At 36.9% G+C, this 20,077-nt stretch overlaps 1 protein-coding gene across 3 annotated transcripts in view; it reads left to right on the top strand.

The window, feature by feature from the left end:
- SPATA13 (spermatogenesis associated 13) overlaps positions 1-20,077 on the top strand; it is a 90,642-nt gene that overhangs the window by 48,106 nt on the left and 22,459 nt on the right. For 2 of the 3 annotated variants that reach the window (XM_087937158.1, XM_026708791.2), the window contains exons 3-5: positions 3,253-3,603; positions 9,344-9,488; positions 19,652-19,788. In XM_087937158.1, the coding sequence (XP_087793284.1) occupies positions 3,253-3,603; positions 9,344-9,488; positions 19,652-19,788 (633 nt within the window). The remainder of the gene's footprint in view (positions 1-3,252; positions 3,604-9,343; positions 9,489-19,651; positions 19,789-20,077) is intronic. The other variant, XM_087937159.1, reaches the window with a different exon arrangement.

Below are 20,077 nucleotides of genomic sequence, written 5' to 3'. Positions count from 1 at the left end.
AATGTACTGTATATTATGGTCTCTGTGAACATGTACCTACATACAGTGGACTCTCCAAATATGCTTTACAGATGAGCTAATAAAAACCAAGATAGGTTTTAACAGCTAAAGTTTCTAGCCACTGACAGAGATTCTGAGAACTATACTTCCACCAAAGTTGGAAGGCAGAAATGATACATAAACAGAAATATTGTTCAGTATGGATTGAATATGGATTTGTCTGAAATGGTACACAGTTTTCTGCCTAAACAGGAGGTTGGACTAGAAGATCTCTAAGGTGTCTTCCAACTCGGATGTTCTGTTATTGAATAGAATGTATTAAGTTTAAACTCTTAACTCTTTTTGGAATGATAATAATACACTGTTAATAATTTAAATGAGATAAAATATTTATAGCAACAACTTAATAAACGGACTTCATCTGGGCTTCTGCATAGAGAATACAGAACAAGCCGTACCTTTACTGTAATTTGGGCAGAATATAGCTGGTTGTAATCTTTCTAATTGTTTGCCAACTTTTATTGTTTACAATAGGGCAATAATATATTAGCACATAAAAGAGGACATATGACGTGTCCTTCCCTAGTTTAAAGGTACAAGGTCATGGACATGATCATATTAGTTAGCGAGTTGTGTTAAGAGCTATGCTCTTTTCTACTCAGCTCATTTTAAAGTGAAGTGAAAATTACAGAAGGATGACTTTAACCAATATTTTAATGTCTCACTGTCTATGTGGGTCTCCAGTGCTTGTTTCCAGTACTAAGGTACGCTCTTGGGAAAGGTTTTCTTTCTGATTTGCTTGCCCTTGTCCGGTGTATAATTTCAAGTGTTTAACTGGTGTGAACTAGTATAACTATTTTTAACTTCAGTGTTATGCTGTTTTCAGTCAGATAACTATTGGCATTTAGAAGAAGAACTTTCTGAATGTTACTGTGTTGTTTTGTAAATATGAATTGCTGCCAGCAGTTGGAGGGTGGGTGTAGGTAGACCATTGAAGAGTTATGTTTAAATTGTTAATATTGTATTACATAACAAGGATATACAATAAAGGAGGGAGTTAATTATTTGAACACAGGGAAGTTGATGTCATTAGTGCAGTCTTATGCAGATATACATGTATTCAAGAGTAAATCTGAATAAAGGGGGATATATGTTCAATTAAATATTCATTAGGTGGCTTACATAGATCTATTGCTAACTTGTTTGCCTGAGGCAAGGTTCATGCAGGGAACTGTTTCTTAATAAGCAGTTGGAAGTTAGGACAGTTCAGAGTGCAAGTTGTATTAAGTATTTGGAGGTAAGAGTGCTCCAGTACGGTACATCTTTTCCTAAGTTATGGTGCTAAAAAATACAGGCTTTGAGATACTTTGCTTATCTTTATCCATAACAATTTTGTATCTTTAGGACTTGAAAATATGTATTCTAACTGGATGTTATTTGTAATAATATGTTGCATTATGTCTTTAAATGCTATCAGAGGCTGACATTAGCAAATGAGTCAGAAATATAGAAGATTACCAAAATTTAGTATTTTCTAATTGGAACGTTTATCATCTGCTGCAGTCTGACTCCTTCAAAATGACTGAAACGACAATTCCCAGGCATGCTAGCTAATGAATTATGGGAGTTGTAGTCCCCCTAATAGTTGGAAGGTGTCAGATTGGAAAAAAATACTTTGGACCACTGATAGGGTTTCTACTTTCTTAGTCCAAATGTTGCTCAAACATTTTTTTCTTTCAGTTATAAGAAAAACTCAGATCACTGGATCACTTGACAGCATGGTAGTTTCGATTTCAAGTCAACTTTCTCCAGCCAGATGCTTCTAGACTGTGTTAGTTCCCTTGATCTCTTAGCTGGCATGGGCCTAGACCAGCTGGAGGATTGTGAAAATAGAAATTCAACATATCTGGAGGTTAATCGGTTAAGGAAGAATACTGCTGCTTTTGTTCAAAGGAAGGCATATTCTTTTAAGTATAGATATTGTTAGATTCTTTTTGAGCTAATTGTTTCTATCCATTCCCATCAGATAAGGTTGCAAAATCATCTGCCAATATAAAGATAGTGTCTAGTTTCATAAATTGGACTGAGATACAATGTGTGTATATGAAATGGGTGGATAGGGATATTTGCTCATTTTCCATTAAGCGTATTACGTAACTCCAAGACTTATACTTCACAAACCATGATTTTATGTCTTGCCTGGCCAAAAGAAAATGAGTTATCATGATGAATAAACCCAATGTCTTCTGTAAATTAATTGGAAAAATAACTAAGAAAATGAAGTTAGCAATATGCATGCATCTTCCCTTAATTAAATCTTTGTGTTTAATGGAACTCACAGCCCTAGTAAGAAGGTTGTAGAGTGAAGCATTAGGTTCAATTTTTGTAACAGTAGCGCAAAAGGAAAATGAGATAGTAAGTCATTAATGTATCTTGGCTTTTTTCCAGAGTAATTTCAAATCATCATAGCCGTATATTTCATGTCATACAATGATCCACAACTTCCCTATTATTCAATATTAATGTCCCTCAGTTAAGAACAAACAGTAGGTTGGAGATACTGTATAACCATTCTGTTTTGCAACAAGACATGATATAATGTCATTGCACAAATAACTAAAATATGTAGTTTCCCTAAATAAATTTTAACATGATGGAAATCCATAAGCCATGTTTTAATGCACACACCATTGTTTCTCTTTCATGATTTCTCTTGAGGACACCTTTGACTGCCACAGTTATAATTCCACAGTCAATCTGGTCTTTGTAAGAGTTATAATCGTAACACACAGGAAATCATAGATCTGAAAACTCTATGCTTTTGTCACATGCTGCTACAAACTACTGGATAAATAGAATGTATATATTTTGGTAAAATTTCCTATCCCCCCAAACTGTCTGAATTTGCCATTGGCTTTTTTAAAATTAATGTTTAACCACAGGCTATCAACATTTGCTATAAAATATGCTTGATTGTATATATATATAGTCTCATTAAATGGCTTATTTTTACCTCTTTTTGCTAGGGGACAGGGTTATTGCTTTTCATTGATTTTTTTATATTAGGTTTTTATCCTTGTAAGCTGCCTGGAGTCATTGAGAGTAAACTGGGCAGCCATATACATTTTATTAAATTAAACAGAAATGGAAGAGGAAATTGCATGGTACATAGACCCTATTTAGAACAACATAAATCCTTATATGATTTTAAAGTATTTTTGGTTTATTTGACTTGTTCACCTTTGAAAAAAGGTTGTTACTGATGAACACTGGAAGAAGTTTCAAGATGAAGAAAGAACAGATGCTCAAAAAGTCCGAACCAGAAGATGGGGTTCTGGAAAAAGATCTCGGCCTCGGCCCCTGTCAGATTATGGTCAGTTGGCAATTAGAAGTTCGTCCATTCCAGAAGATTCTGTTGCTATGGATTCCCAGGAAATGGACTCTCTGGAGAATGACAGTGAGACCAAGCCTCCCCCTGTTAAATCAGGGACTTGTGCAGTAGCCAATCCAAAAACTCACAGAAGACGACCCATCTCTATCATTGGTGCAATCAGTTATTATGAAAATAATCAAACGGAAGAAATAACCGCTCTCCTTGCACAAGTAAGAAATAAAATTCACTCATTGAAAAAACTCAATCAAAAGATCATCCTTCTTTTCTTCCCTGTAACCTTCAAATTAGAACATAGTGGATGCTCCTATTCCTTCTTTCTGCTTCTTCCAAATCATCACTACATATTTATTCTTCTAAAAGCATGATATCAGATTAATTAATACTTTTATGTAGATAATTCTTGCTCTATAATTATGCTATACTATGTTATACTAACTTTTCCTCCCCTGAATGTTGCTGCTTTTGTATGAGGTTTTAAGATATTTCTCTTTTACTGTGCACCTCTTTGTTCTGTAATAAAACAATACTGATGATGTTGCATTATAAGAAAAGTAACGTGATATTTCAGAGTATAGAGACATTTATGAATAGTAACTGGGCATGTACATAACCAATTTAATGCAGATTTATAAGAGATGCTTCATGCGTCATGACAATTCATGAATCTGCCCTAGATGGTTAGAATACGATCTAGCTTTATAGTTACAAAAGTTTAAAATCATAATAAATATTTATATTATTTCAATGTATGATTATTATAATTAATGCATCATTATAGAAAATCAAAGACCTTGCTATCAGGTGTATAATATGATCATCTAACAGAATAGATCTATATTCCTCTTGGTATTAAGCAAGAATTGCTTTGTGATCCTATCTACATCTACTCTTATTTTTCATTATCCAGTCTTTTATTTCAAAAGAAAAACCGAAGCAAGTAACCATCATTATCATAAAATCCTATTGAGAAAATCATAATAATCTGATGACCCTTGGTTGTAGGATTAATTTTTGGGAGTTCATCTAAAGTGATTATGATAGTATATGTCAGTGGTGGCTAACCTTTTTGGGCTCCTGTGCCAAAAATTGTGTGCGTGCTGGCACTCATGCACTCACATGCCAGCACCCAGAAGACAATGTGTGCCCCCCGCCCCATGTGTATGCATATGCAATCCCACTGCTGCTCCCCCCCTTATCTGCATTGTGCCTCACAGCTGTTTTTTGGCTGGTTTGAGGCCTTTTTCGGCTATTCTGCAGGCCGAATAGGCCTGTTTCATCACTTCTGGTATTACAGGAAGTGACAAAATGGGCCTATTTGTCCTGCAGAGGCTTTTTTCAAGCCTCTGGGAGGCTGAAAAAGGCCTCAAACCAACCGAAAATCAACTGTGAGGCACGCACATGCATAGTGAGGGAAGTTTGCCTGTGGCTCGCATGCCGACACAAATGGCTCTGCGTGCCACCTGTGGCACACATGCCATAGGTTCGCCATCACAGGTATAAGCAATAAATAATATAGAAATATGAAGGACCTATTCATTTAAAAAAACAAACTGAAGATGCAAATCAAGTTAGAATATTGGAAGTTATACTTTATTGTATTACAATTCCAAGAAGGGTTTTACTTAACTGTATTGATTTTGGCCACAGTTGCATGGCATGAGGCATGATATAAACAACAGTTTATCTGCAAATGTTCTCAAGAGCTTACAACCTCACATTGCATAACTATAAGATACCAATCTTCAGTTTGTTTATAGGTTGTTGTGCTATCTCAATGACATATATGGAGAGAAAAAGAAATACAGTATCACTCTTAATTCTTGTAGGTTGATTAAACCATCACAGCTGGGTGATTTGCAGCTGTGCTACTCACAAGGAAGAACATCTAGGCATGTTCACAGTTTAAATGTAGTTAGCTATAGCAATTGTTCAAACGTGGCTCTTGGCTCAGTTATATGAAACACAAGCTATTAAAAAATAATTTTGAAAAATATTGAGTTAATTCTTATTTTCAACCTGCAGGTTTTTTTAAAGTATATGTTTTACAGCCCACCCTGAAATGTTGTAACCAAACATGTAATCTCCCCCAAAAGAAAGATTTTTGCAAATGTTACCAAGATAGATTAACAAAATAGATTCATTTCATTCATTCAGAATTCAAATTGTGAATGGATGCATACAATTCTTTGTGATACAAAGTTTGTAAACATGTAGGCTTTGAGTTGTGTGAGTGATGTATTTGGATTTGAATAGTGGAGTTAATGTAAATAAAATTTAATTTTACAATAAGTCACTGAACTCAGTAGATCTTGAATAGGTCTAGCTGTATTCATAGGTTTCTGGTAGAGATACCTTGCTTAGAAATTTTCTCTGTTTTAGCCTTTGAATATTTGCAAAGATAGTGTTTTTTTTAATTTCACAGATAAATATGGAAGCTTTGCAAAAAAAAAAACCCACAACCCAAACCTTGAATTATTTACTTTAATATTAATTTCCTTTAAAGGCAACATTTTGTGTTAATAAGGTAACAGTCACTATTTATTCATTTATTGGAAAAAAGCTAGGCTATTATCTTTAAACTTCCCATTGTGGAAACATCACAAATATTGTTTCATTATATTGTTACTTTTTTTACTTTTTCAACAAAAATGGGCAGTTTTTCTATGCATGTATAATTCATCCTCCTGCCTCCCACATACTGTGTTCTCTAAGGCAGTCTTCCACAGTAAACATTTGCTGTGCTAATGCATATTTGCTGGATGTAAGCTTGAATTAAATACCATCTTACTACCAGTGTTAATAAAAAGTTGAAATGCTTACAAACAAATGTGTGGAAATTATTGTAAACTCCTTGTGCTTGTATAGGACCCACAAGGAAAATGGGAAAAAGAGGGTTTTATAATTGAACCATCTAGTTTAACTGGAAGGTATGAAGCACTGTAAACATGATGGATCAAAAGAGATTTTGAAGGTTTTTGTAAAGATTATTTTAAGAAAAAGAGAAAGGAAATCAATTGTATGCAAAGAATGAGAGAAAATGCACAAAAATGCAGGGGTATTTAAGTTTCATAGTCAGCTTTTAAAATCAATCTAGAACATAAGCTAGTAGAATGCCAGAAAGTAAAATCCCTTTTTAGTCCTACTTTCACTTGCTTGACAATTTAATTTAGAAGAAGGAAGCATTTCAGTTTCAATGAATATTAAGTCTTCCCAGACAAAAGAGCTGCTCGAAAAGCTGTGAAAACCTGACAAAGAGGTTGTCAGAGCTTTAGAACTGAAATGTGAAAAGTGCTCACTTCCTCTTTATTAAGGGCGAATTAGTTAAAAAGAGCGAATAAGAAAAAGTGAAAAGGGATATTTTATTTTTATAGAGGAAGAAGAAGCTTGGAGTTAGACATCTGTATGAAATACATGAATTGAAAATTGCTTTTAAAAATGTTTATTGTGTTGGAATTGTGAACAGGACCAGAAAAAGGTAGTTAATGAAAATCAAATGCTCTATCCCTGATTCGTGATTTCAGCCAAACCATAAACCAGGGCCTTCCTATGTAGGAAGGATTAAAAAAAAAAAGTTGGTGATTGTGATCCATGATCAAAGCCCTATTGATGAGTAAGGGCGAAGCTTCAATTGTATGGTGGAAGCAGCCATCTTGACATTTTTTGACGCTCCCTGCTGAATCCTTGTCATAAACATAAAACAAGCCACTTGAGTTGCTTGTTTGCTTTCTGCTATGCTTAATAATATGGCAGTCCAGAAAAAAGACCCTTTCAATCATAGGTCTGAAATTTTCCCTGATATTTATTTTAGTGACTCTTGGGACCTTATTGGAAGCTATATTTTACCTCAGCCCATCCTATAATTTAAATGGTGAATATAATAATATTAATGAGCATTAATATGTTTCTGGTTTAGTATGTTTGTAGATTTTGCCTGGAAATGAATACTACTCTGTTGATTATGGAGATTGTAATTAGTTGGAGTAATTAGTATTTCCATAGTAATTTGGGTTGTTTAAGTTTGAATTTCATTTAACTTAGTTTTGCTATATTTATTTAATTACATCAACTTCTAAGAGTCTTGATACATCATTAAATGAACTCTTCCCCCCTCTGTCAAAAATTATTGTGCATGGTTCATATATCTCAATCGTCCAGTGTTTAAACTATACAAGTGTCACTAATTTCAGCTAGAAAACGAATATTGCACTTCTTATTTTTTCCCTTAAATTTGATGAACATTTAATTCAGTTCTTCTTTAGAATATGGAGTATTTATTCACTATTTGAATTTATTATTGCTGCCCAACTCTAATTTATAGAATATGTGTGCATGTATTTTAATTCAAACATCTTAAAATGTTAAATAATAGGCTTAATTTCAACAATTGAAAAAGATTGGAAGCTCTTTTGCTTTTGTTTAATGCTTCAGCAAGCTGTATACTCCAATGTTTTATTTCACTTTATTCCTCTTTCCTTTTCTTTCATTTAGTTCCAAGAAGTCAGGTAGCATGTATTGTCAGATTTTATTTTTTCTCTAAATTGTTTTTTCCTGAAATATATTCTGAATATCTGCGAGCCTTGGGCTTTTCCCAAACCGTCTGATATTTTCCATGTCTACATGAATGACACCCTTGTATGTAAGCAATTATATTCATCTCACAGTAGAAACGGAGATAGGAAAGGAACAGTATGTTGCAGCTAAATATGTTCGTTCAATATTTCAAGTGAGCCTGCAAGATCTTTTTTCTGAATATTCTAGTATATTACCTTCTCCATTTTTACATGGAGTAACTCAAGGTGGCATAGAAAGAGAGTTAAAAACAAATCATGATAATAAATGGGTCATAGGAAATTTAGAGAAAATGCTATAGGTAGTTCTTGACTTATGACCACAATTGAGTCCAACATTTAAGGTGCTAAGTGAGACATTTGTTAAGTGAACTTCCCCCCTTTTATGACTTTTCTTGCCATGTGTGAATCCCCGCAATTGTTAGGTTAGTAACACGGCTGCCATGTGAATCTGGCTTCCCCATTGACTTTGCTCGTCAGAAGGTTGCAAAAGATGATCACACGACCTTAGGACACTGCGACCATCGTAAATATGAACCAGTTGTCAAGCACTTGAATGTAATCAACCATGGGGATGCTGAAATGGTCATAAGTGTGAAAAATGGTCACAAGTCACTTTTTTCAGTGCTGTTGTAATTTCGAATGGTCACTGAACGAACTGTTGTAAGTCAAGGACTACTTATATTCCAGAAGATTAGAATAGTGACCAAGAAGCATACCTCCCATAGACAAGGGACTCAGAGTATGCCGATCCTACCTCCAGTGGCCATCAAGCAGACTGGTTAGGAGACATGATAGCAGTGTTCCAATATTTGAGGGGCTGCCCCAGAGAGGAAGGGGTCAAGTTATTTTCCAAGGCACCTGGAAGCCAGACAAGGAATAATGGATGGAAAATGATTAAGGAGAGATTCAACCTGGAAATAAGAGACACTTTCTGACAGTGAGAACAATCAATCAATGGAACGGAAGTTGCCCTTGGAAGTTGTGGGAGCTTCATCACTGGAGTCTTTCAAGAACAGATTGGACTGCCATTTGTCAGAATTGGGGTAGGGTCTCCTGCTTGGGTGGGGTTAAACTAGACCTACAGTACAAGGTCCCTTCCAAACCTGCTTATCTGTTATTTCCAGGATTGTTTTTAAATTTCTTGCCCCCTTCCCAACGGTGAACTTTTAATGGGATATTCTTCAGATTTGATCTCTTTTCTATTTGTAGAATTCATTAGCGGTAAGATAGATGATCAGTCTTGAGAATAATGTGGAACCCTAATGCTGATTTATAGCAAGAGGTTCCTTTTTGCTTGTTTCAAAAACAATTTCCAAATGAATATTATTTCCTGCACAGCTGTAATAAAATAATCCTTTTTCTTTTTTTGCCTTTTTAGCCTGTGGCACGGCCTCCTGTACCAGCACACCAGGTTCCCCCCTACAAAGCTGTCTCAGCTAGATTCCGCCCCTTCACCTTTTCTCAAAGCACACCGATTGGTCTGGATAAAGTTGGGTGTAAGCGTCAGATGAGAGCTTCCAATGGTGAGTTTCATTTGGGATGAAAGAAGTAAATAAAGGCAGAATATTCAAAAGTTTTACTCTATTGTTTCCCAACGCCAGAAGTGGTATTCAGCAGGTTCTGACCAGTTCTGGAGAACCGGTAGTGGAAATTTTGAGTCGTTTGGAGAACCAGCAAGTACCACCTCTGACTGGAAATTTTACAGAATCTTTCCCCTGCCATGCCCACCAAGCTATGGCCACAGAACTGGTAGTAAAAAAAATTTGAATCCCACCACTGCCCAACACCCACTCTTTGGGACTCAACTTCTGTAGAAATTCCTCTTAGAAAAAATTGTCTTCTTCAAATCTATTTTCAGTTTGGATTTTTTCCCCCTGCACCCCTCAGAATCATAGTTTTAGAAGTTTGTGGTGTTTTAATGTTTGTATGTTTGCTTAATTGCAAGGCTCTTAGTTCTTTTATCAAGAAAATAAATATTTTAAAAATAGAGTTGAGACATCTATGTTCCATGTATAGTATTTTGGACTGGATATGTATTGTTTTTACTAGATGCTGCTACATTTTCTTAAGCTTACAATATGTGCTGTTCTTAAGGGAACTATAAGATATAGAAAGTAACAGGTTACCAATCTGTGTGTGGGTGCCCTACAGATGCATATTGATATATCACTGGGTTCATCTTTATGTGGGTGTGTATCAGCGGTGGTATTCAAATAAAGTTGGCACCGGTTCGGTGAGCGTGGCTTGGTGGCCGCACTTTGCACGCATGCACAAACTTCGTGTGCACGCGTGCGCCAAACACGCACTTTGTGCAGGCGCAGAGGCATTTTAACTTGCCTCCTGCAAGCCTGCATGATGGTGGTCGCTGCCGCATGGCGCTATTCTGTGCCACGCAAAGCAGCTGCGCTTTGAATTCTGGCTATAAAAGTGAGTATGGGAGCCCGGGCAGGCGGGTGGGCCAACCACAGAGCAGCGAAGAGAACCGGTTCGGTCTCCACTGCTCATTGCTGCGACCAGCTTTCCAGAACCGGGCAGAACTTGTCGAATACCACCACTGCTGTGTATGTGCCCACATGTATATGTTATAGCATGTGTATTATGACAACATTACTGTTCAAAATAGAAAGTATTGCTACAATATTGGTTTGGCAACTTCCTTGCTAAAATTACGTTATATTTCATCAGGCATGTAAAATTGGTGTGTTTTTAGTCTGGTCTTCCCAACCTATTAGTTTCCTTATTTTTGTTCTGTTGGGAATAAGCAGTCAACACAATAATGTATTTTAGAACAACAACACCATACAAACAGTTTGATATACTTTCATGTTTCTGGTTTATTCTTGTTTTCAGCTGCTAGTTGATGGATTGTGTGGAGGTCTTGGTTTGAGCTTGGTTGTTTGCTTGCAGATATTTCGTTACCCAACTAGAAAATAGGATTTGGTCTTATACAATAGCTGGTTATTCCTTGATTAAGGTATTGTTTGCAGGATTGTTTGTCTGGTGCTAATCCCTGCTTATCTGGGTTTTGGCTGTTGGAGAAGATGTGTTCTGGTCTTTCTGTTTCCTCCTTAGCTTTTTTTCCCCCCAAAATCAGTAAAACTTTATTCTATTTCCATTCTCTGCCTTTAACAAAAAAATTGGAGAAAGCAATGTTTATTTTACAAAGATAACACATCTCCCAGAGAAGAAAAACCCTAAATTGAGAATAGAGATAACTTGGGGAAAAACTCTATTCAAAGTAAATAACTCCTGATATTTTTGGTTAAAGTAATACTGAGACCAATCATTCAGTTTGCTTGCTTAATAAAGTGTGGCTGAGGACTTTTTTATTGTCTCTTTTGAATGCAATTTGTAAATGTGGACTACTTCTGTGCCTATTGATGGCTGATTACCTGAATGCCAAGCTTCCAGCAATTCCTAGTGTTTCTGGATTTAGTTTAGTCTAGGATGGTCACAGTTTCCTATTTAAAAATATGGTTTGTCCATGCGCTGTAAAATTAAGAAGTTTTCGTGTTTTCTGACTGGTAGTTGGTATTCATAGATGCACTTCTGCCTGTCTGTCCTGCCTGCCTGCTTATTGTGGCTATGACACCTAATTTGCTTCTTGGACCTGTGTCTTTTGGCTTACTTGAGGGTTTCTGGAGAACTTTAGTTGGTTTCTTTGCTACAGTGATGCCATGTAAGTGTAACAGTCTGTTGGTTGTTTCTGAGTTATTTTTGATTTATGTTAGTTTTCTTTTTCATGGTTTGTGTTGGTTGTACTGTAAGGCATTGAGTGGTCAGAGACTTTTGATAAAGCTGCATGGGTATTCATTTTTGGGGATATATTCTGGAGCAGGAGTGTCAAACATGCATCATCAAGGTGGCGTCATATGACATATCCTTTTCTCCCTTCGCTAAACTGGGTGTGGGCGTGGCCAGCATGTGTCACATCTGGCCCACGGGCTGTGAGTTTGATACCCCTTTTCTAGAGGCAGTCAGATTTCTTTTTGTTTACCTATGTTGGATGGATTGTGATCTTCACACATGTGCATATTCATGTACACGGATTCCCATGCCCTGAATCCAAGCATGCAAATACTTTATTGCTTTGTTTTGGGGAGAAGAGATAGCAAATGCACCCTCTTTCCATTTGCAATATTTCTGAAGAATGCAAGGAGCTAAGTTGTACATTGGGTTTTCTCTACTGAGAATTAAAAGCTACAGCACTAATACTGTGATACTTCGGGCAGCTCAATAGTCAATTGTGGACTCAGGGGGATATTAAGCAGCCTGCCATGCAGCTTATTTGCAAGGCTCAGAAAGGAGTTGTAGTGCTTCAAGAAGCTTGGCCATTAAGACAGCGATTTCCTGCTGGGGAAAAATGTTTCTCTTGTGTTTAGAGCTTTATCAATAGCCTTGATAGTTAAAGTGAGTAAGTCTCCTTTCTTCATTGCACTAGCAACCTTTTATTTTTATCTTTTATTGATTTCATTGTCATTTCTTTGATCGTTGTGAGTTGCCCAGAAATAAATAAAAATAATGCCAGTGCTAATATAACAGCATATACAGGTAAACCTCGACTTAGCAACCATATTAATGTTGTTACGTGAGAAATTTGTTAAGTGAGTTCTGCCCCATTTTACAACTTTTCTTGCCCCGTTTGTTAAGTGAATCATTGCAATTGTTAAGTTAGGAACACAGTTTTTAAATGAATTTGGCTTCCCCATTGACTTTGCTTGCCAGAGGTCACAAAAGGGGATTCCCATGACCCTGGGACATTGCAACCATCATAAATATGAACCAGTTGTCAGGTATCCAAATGTAAAACACATGACCATGGGATGCTGCAATCGTCATTAGCGCGTAAAATGGTCATAAGTCACTTTTTTTTAGTGCCATTGTAACTTTGAACAGTCACTAAAGGAACTGTTGTAAGTAAAGGACTACCTGTACCAGATTCAGGGGAGGGAGGTAATACTGGTGGTATAGAAAAAAAAAACTTAAGGAACTTTTAAAGGGTTGTATACTTGGTATTCTATTTCCTGGAGACAATTTTCACTTGTTATTGGATGTGGGTAAAATATGCAAGAGATCCATTCATTTATTCAATTTATATAGTACCCATATAAAACCAATGACTCTGGGGGGTGAACAGTTATAAAAACTATTAAAAAGAAATGCTACAGCTTCTGGCTTACTTCTGCAGGCTTCAGTGAGTCACTTAGTTCAAGCCTGGAATCTGAAGGTGGAATTTATTTTGCGTTAGATAGATTCTCATTGTAACTCCCAAGAGCTATTCTGAGTTCTGCTGATGTTAACAAATAGAAAGCTGTCTCCATCACAACTGGGCCATTTTTTTCAAAAGATAGCAAAGTGTAGGGGCCAAGTGTAGAAATTGCCACATAATGCCCGGCTATTCATTTCCCATTGAGCCACTAAAGTCCAGGAAACCACATGACTTGCATGGATGTTTCAAAACTACAGTATTGCCTCAAAGATATTTTGAATAAGAGAACAACACAGTTGGAGAGTTGTGGTCCAAGGAGGGTGCAGTGTCTGACTTAAAAAGCCAACAGAATTAAGCAGCACTGAGGGATTGTTCTTTTTTTGAAAGCTTTGAGTTTTGCCAAGCGTACAGTCCAGTTGAGTTACTTTTTCGATTTTTAAAAAGTAGCATTTTCCATGGCTGCTGCTTTCAGAAAGGAAGTCCAAATACAGAAAGATACAGGGATCGTTGCTTAATGTGTCAGATCAGCACAATGCAGTCGCTGAAGAGATAAATTCTGACCTTGTATTTGTAACTACCATTGCTGTGCTGGGAAAGGAATTGTAATCCATGCTTAAGAACAGCTCTTCACAGATTATTTCAAGTTCCCTGGCCAGCCTTTTGCTTTCCCTCATTTGTGGGTACATGGGTACATAGCCAATTTCTGTATACTCCCCCATATTTTTCATCTTTTTTTGCCCTTCTGATTTAGCCTACATTGTTGCTAGGAAATAAGACAACAGGATACAAAGCTAGTTTTTGTGCTCAAGGTTTGCTCATCTCTAGCATTTGCAGAATTTGAATGGTGGCTTTGTAGGTTTTGGGCCACTTATGGCTGCATCAAGAAAAACCAAATGCCAGTTCTTTTAGAAGAGTAAGAAAAGCACTTGTGATTGTTGGTTTTAGCTAAGATTTTTCTGGTACCAATAGATTTTTGAAGCGCTTAAGAGAAAAGTTTATCACCTTCTGAAAAATACTGGGTGATGTCTGCAAATCCCTAGAACCAATAGAAGGAAATAAACAAGAAAAAAAAGCAAATAAGGCCTTAATTATAAGATCTAGCTGGCAATGCTGTCCTTAAGAATGCTTTTCCAGGATCAATACAAATACATACATTTTGAAAATGTCCTTCAAACCTTTAAACTTCATTTTTATTTATTAGATTCCAATATAATTCAAAAATGTAGTTTCTCTGTCAGGCACATTGGAATCACATATTAAAGAATAATATATACAGTATATTAGATTGAGTTTTAAAAAATTAAATTCTTATACTAATTCTCCTGAAGATTAATTAAATAATATGCTACCTATCCATGGAAAACAAGATCTTTATTATTTAAGGTAACTTTTTTATTAATATTTATTTTCAGTCAATATATTCTCCTCCTCCTAGAGCTGATATTTTTAAGAAGAAAAAACAGTCCACAAGCAAGCTATCTTCACTAAATTAAAATTCTGACTTTTTTAATGTGCAGTTGTCTAACTGCTAAAGTTGAACTGATTGCTTAATACCTATCTGGCTGCTGCACAATGATTTTCAATTATTCACAGACTGAGTAGATGTTGCACTTGTGAAGTGGCTTTCTTCTCTGTTAACAATACTAAATCCTAGAAATTTCCACCTTTGCTACTGAATTTTGTGATCCAGAGACAGGCATCTCACAAACCTAATTTCTAGAGGCAGCAGATCAAGATTCTAAAAGGCAGATTCCACTATATATTCAGGTCCAGACAGAAAGTAAATGCTCCAGAAAAGGCAGGTTGGAAGTCCAAAGGCTGAAGTACATTTGAAGCTGAGATCTAAGGTTACAGATATGATAAGGGAAGGCCAGAAGCAGATTAAAAAACAGGCATCTGTGACTTTGAAACAGCATTTTGAAAAAGGGACAAGGGTTTAAGTTCTCACAGTGATGTAATACAATTCCAGTCTGGTTTTAGACTATAAAGATTTTCACAATGGTTTATGTACAGCTGATGAAAAAAGAATCCCTTGCCTGTAAACCTATAAAATTTAGAAATCATGTCGCAAAAGGAAAAAAAGGATGGCAAGCAAAGAAAAAAGCAGGTGGTTTAGGTCCAATTTTTCATGTTAAATAGCTGTTCTTATAGAATGGCCAATGGATTCAAGGAGAGAAGATAATAAAGCTGTGTTTTCAGCAGGAAGAGAAAATTGCTTTATTTTATTTTTTTCCCATCTTTCTGTTGCTAGTAACTGACAAAAATTGCAGGTTCCTAAAGGCAATTTGATGGAATTAGTCTTTTGGCAAGACTAAAGAGAAGTCATGTGTGTTGAGGAACTAGCTCTTTTATACCCCTGGCTTAAAATAGGTTTGAAATGTGAGTCAGCTGATAAATCTTTGTGCAACTAATCCTACTGACGTAGAATCTCTCTTAGCCCATGGAATTTAATTTACCCAACTACTGTAGTAAACTGGTGGGCCAGTACAGCTGATGAAATCCTGGAACAAAGAGCTGAAATGTGCAATTTCTCATTCTCCAATAATGCAATGTTTGCACATTTTGCATCAAGCGAATTATTACTATGTAAATGCTGTGGAGACAAATGTAGCTCTTCAACATTGGAGTAAGGGAGGGTGAAGGTTTTTGTTCTATTTTGTTTTTAAAAAGATGGATCTGAATGCCCAGTGAAAGTCTCATTCAGAATAATAATAGTTGTGATAGATCCCTTGGGTGAAATCCCCAAACATCTAGAGCACCACTTGAACCCCATAGGCATTGACAAAAATCACCCTCAGTCAATTGCAAAAGGCAGCTTTACTTGGGAGTAGATAATATTTTGTAACCTATTCAAACAACATCGGGCTATCCCTGGTCCTTGGAAAGAACTTGGTAGGTGGATAAAAATGCCAAATATAGTGTAATCATTATGCTGACTGTTTGTCCAATCATAATAATAATAATAAATCAGTGCAAATTAGATTATTTTCTTATTGGTTGCAATAAGGAAATAATTGACCAGACTTGAATTAATATGGATGAATGCTGCATGTGCACGATTTCTCTGTATAGCTTCTTTTTTCTTTCTTTCATAACTTCCTAAAGATTTCCCATGATGTCACGGAAGGCACTAAACCCACAGCTATACATTCAGAGAGTGAGCTGTCATTTTAAAGTAGAGTTTGGCTGAAATGCAGCCCCAGACGCTCAAAGCAATGAATAAGCTATTTCGGCATTTCCAATTGCTGCAGCTTCCGTGACCTATGATAAATTTCATTTACGGATTAAAAAGGATTCTTGGTTTGAATGTAAACCAGGTGCTTGGTGAATGATCTTTTTCTGGATAGCAGGATGGTAGCCAGAGGGGATATAACCCGGTTTTGGAGCCTGGAAAGCCTTCAGATAAGTATGTTGATGTAGGAGATGAGCTCCATTTGTTCTTTGTGGCATTTGGGATTTAAACATAGGCCTAGACTTGGGTATCCAACATCATGTTTTAACTGGAAAACCTAGTAGAGTAGCGAGACTGAAAAATGAAAATGACTTCACTGTTGATTTTAGTTTTAACATTCCTGTTTGAGAGATAAAAATTGCCCATTCATGTCTGTGTTTACTTCAGGCAGTAAACAATAGAGTGAGAGTTACAGTGAACAAGAAATAATACGCCATCTGTACGGATTCAAGGCTAATTTCAGTGGATGAATCAGTTCAAATTTATGTTATCTTCTTAATGGGTATCTGTTTTAAAACTCACAAAAAAGGACACAGTTAAATCTAGATCATTATTAAGCTGGAAATCAATAATGGATCTTAATGAAGGTGGCTTTCAAATACGTATTGCATTTCTGTAACTTCATCGGGTTTTTTAAATCTCTGTTCCTCCTGTCTTTAGAAATATTTCTGTTGTGATTGTGATAAATGAAATAATTTAGTCTAATTTACTGTTTTGATTTATTCTAAATAAAAGAAGCTAAAGAACTTAGATTAGGTGCTAATCTAAAGCTTTTAGGAGGACAGCTGTAGTCTATTTTAAAATATCTGTAAGTTAAATATTTTGTACAGTTTTAAATATTAAGACACCCAAAAATGCAGCTCCTTAAAAAGATTAGAACTTGTGGTAGCAAAAGTAGAAAGGATATAATTTGATGGATCATTATTTACTTGCACTGTTTCTGAGATACCTTTTTTTGGCACGCCCAAAGTAAAGTGTTAAAATTTTTGGAAGAACAAAAAAATCATCCTATATTGAAAGAAAGCAATGTGATGAGTGCCTTTTTCTCTAGCTTATGGGGCCATCACTGAAAAGGTTCTCTTTCACAACCGCTCTCCAAACTTTGAAAAAATCTGTAGTAGTTTCGCTCTCCTGAACTATTCTATTCGCAAATCTCCCATGGTCAGTAGGGAAGGATGTTAGCAATTGAGGGCCACTGGCTTTTCTATCTCCTATAAGGCATGCGCAGGCAGACAGTTTGGGAGAATATATAATGTTACTATTTAACTACCATATTTTTCGCACTATAAGGCTCACCTCACCATAATACATACCTAGGATTAGAGGAGGAAAACAAGGGAAAAAAAATATCAGGCGGTGCCTGAGAGGACCATAGATAGGTGTCCTCTTATATGTCAGCATTGCCTATTGACTCCTGCACTGCGAAAAAGAGACAAAGAAGGCAGGCAATGACAAAGACAGAAGTGGCGGGGTTCAGCACTATAAAAGGACCCTACCGCAGCAGCCAGCTGCTATTCACCAAAGGACCAGCACAGACATTTCCACCCACTTTTGGGAGGGGGAAGTGCCTATTATGGAGTGAAAAATATGATAATTAATATATTTGCACCTTGCTGTGCATTGGTTCTCAGACTTTGTTTCAAAAAATGAGAGCCAATTTGGTGCAATGGTCAAGATGCTGGCCTGGAAACCAGGAGACTGTGAGTTCTAGTCCCACTTTAGACATGAAAGCCAGCTGGATGGCTTTGACACTCTCAGCCCAACTCATTTCACAGAGTGGAGAAAACAGGAGGAAGAAGGAATATGAAATATAATCACTACCGTATATTATTTATAGAATAATAAAGGAAGGATAAAAATAAATAAGGGGGGTACTCTCATCATACATTATGAGAAAATATCTAATCAACTGTGTTGATAGAATCTGGCAAACATATCCCATAACAACATTCTTCTATGTAATAACATAACGCATTAAATTAGGAAGGAGGATATGGTTAATTAATTGGGCAGGAGATGTTCAAAAAATGAGATTTTTTTTTCGTTATACCTAATTAACAGAATAACAAGAGTTGGAAGAAACCTTGGAAGTCTTCTAGTCCAGCCTTCTGCTCAGATAGGGAGCCCTATACCATTTCAGACCAATGGTGCATTGTCTGGTTTCATGCCGCTTTCCAAGCATCTGAACTTTGATCATATGGCTGTGGGAATGATATGACAGTTGTAAATGATGGTTGTAAACAGGTACCGGTTGTAAAGTTACTTTTTGAGTGTTGTAGTAACTTCAAACAGTCACTAAATGAAAGTTGGAAGTAGAGGACTACCTGTATGCATTCAGTTCTTTTCTTTACCTTAAATATGTTTTTGTGCCTTTTTTCTGTTCTGGTAGGCTGGTAGGTTTCACTGCTCATGAAGTGGTTATGAGAAATTAAAAAAAAATAGGAGTCTGGTGCCATTTTAAGAAAGCATTTTATAAAACAAATACAGGTAGTCCTCAACTTACAACAGTTCATTTAGTGACCATTTGAAGTTACAACAGCACTGAAAAAAGTGACTCAGGACCAGTGGGGGGATTCAGAAGTTCCCACTACCGGTTCTGTGGGCGTGGCTGCAGGGGTGGGATCACATGACTTGTGTGTGTCAAACCCGCAGGCTTTGTGCATGCGTTAAAACAGTAAAAACTAAGCTACTGAGCCTCTCAGCTCTGTTTAGCACAGCAATCCGCTCTGCCGCAACAAACAGCTGGAGGTTAAAAAGAGCCTAGGAGCAGGGACGGGCGGGTGGGTCCAATTGCATAACATCTCAGAGACTCGGAGCGAAGCGGTTCTCTGCCAGCTGATCTTCGCGGCTGCTGGTACGCCAGAACTGGGCTGAACCGGTAGAATGCCACCACTGCTTAGGACCATTTCCCACATTTATGACTGTCACAGCATCCCCATGGTCATGTTATTTACATTCGGACCCTTGAGAACTGATTCATATTAACAATGGTCGCGGTGTCCCAGGATCCCCTTTTGCGACCTTCTGACAAGCAAAGTCAATGGGGAACCCGATTCACTTAACAACCATGTTCCTAATTTAACAACTGCAGTGATTCGCTTAACAACCGTGGCAGGAAAGGCTGTAAAATGGGGGAAAACTCACTTAGCAAATTTCTGGGCTTGGTGATAGTTGGACTATCTGTAATGCAATGGACAAGTCGGTTTGACAATACCTAATTTCTCAGAATTTCCCTTTCCCGCCAGGTATTGCAGATGGGAATGCTGAATCTCCAGCTTTAGTTGATGATGATGGCAGTGAAGAGGATTACAGCTACGAAGAATTCTGCCATGCCAACCCCAGGTACTTGCAGCCTGGAGGCGAGCAACTAGCTGTCAGTGAGGTAAATTTCTAGCTTTGGAATTTCCAGGCACTTCAACCAAAAATACATTAAAAGTTCCACATTGTTGTCCTCTGCAGTGACTCCAGATCCTTACCCTTTGTGTATAGCAGGGGTGTCAAACTTGTGATGACACATTGTCGTCATGTGACATATCGTAACTTTTTCCCCCTTCACTAAACCAGAGGTGGGCGTGGCCAGCATGTGATGCATTTGGCCTGTGGGCCGCAAGTTTGACACCCCTGGTGCACAGCAAGATCTTTGTCTTTTAACAAAATAGTTTTTTTTTATT

The sequence above is a fragment of the Pseudonaja textilis genome, chromosome 7 (genome assembly GCF_049901715.1).
Source record: "Pseudonaja textilis isolate UNSWEBS1 chromosome 7, rPseTex1.2, whole genome shotgun sequence".
Classification (NCBI taxonomy): domain Eukaryota; kingdom Metazoa; phylum Chordata; class Lepidosauria; order Squamata; family Elapidae; genus Pseudonaja; species Pseudonaja textilis.
This window is presented reverse-complemented; position numbering and strand designations above follow the sequence as displayed.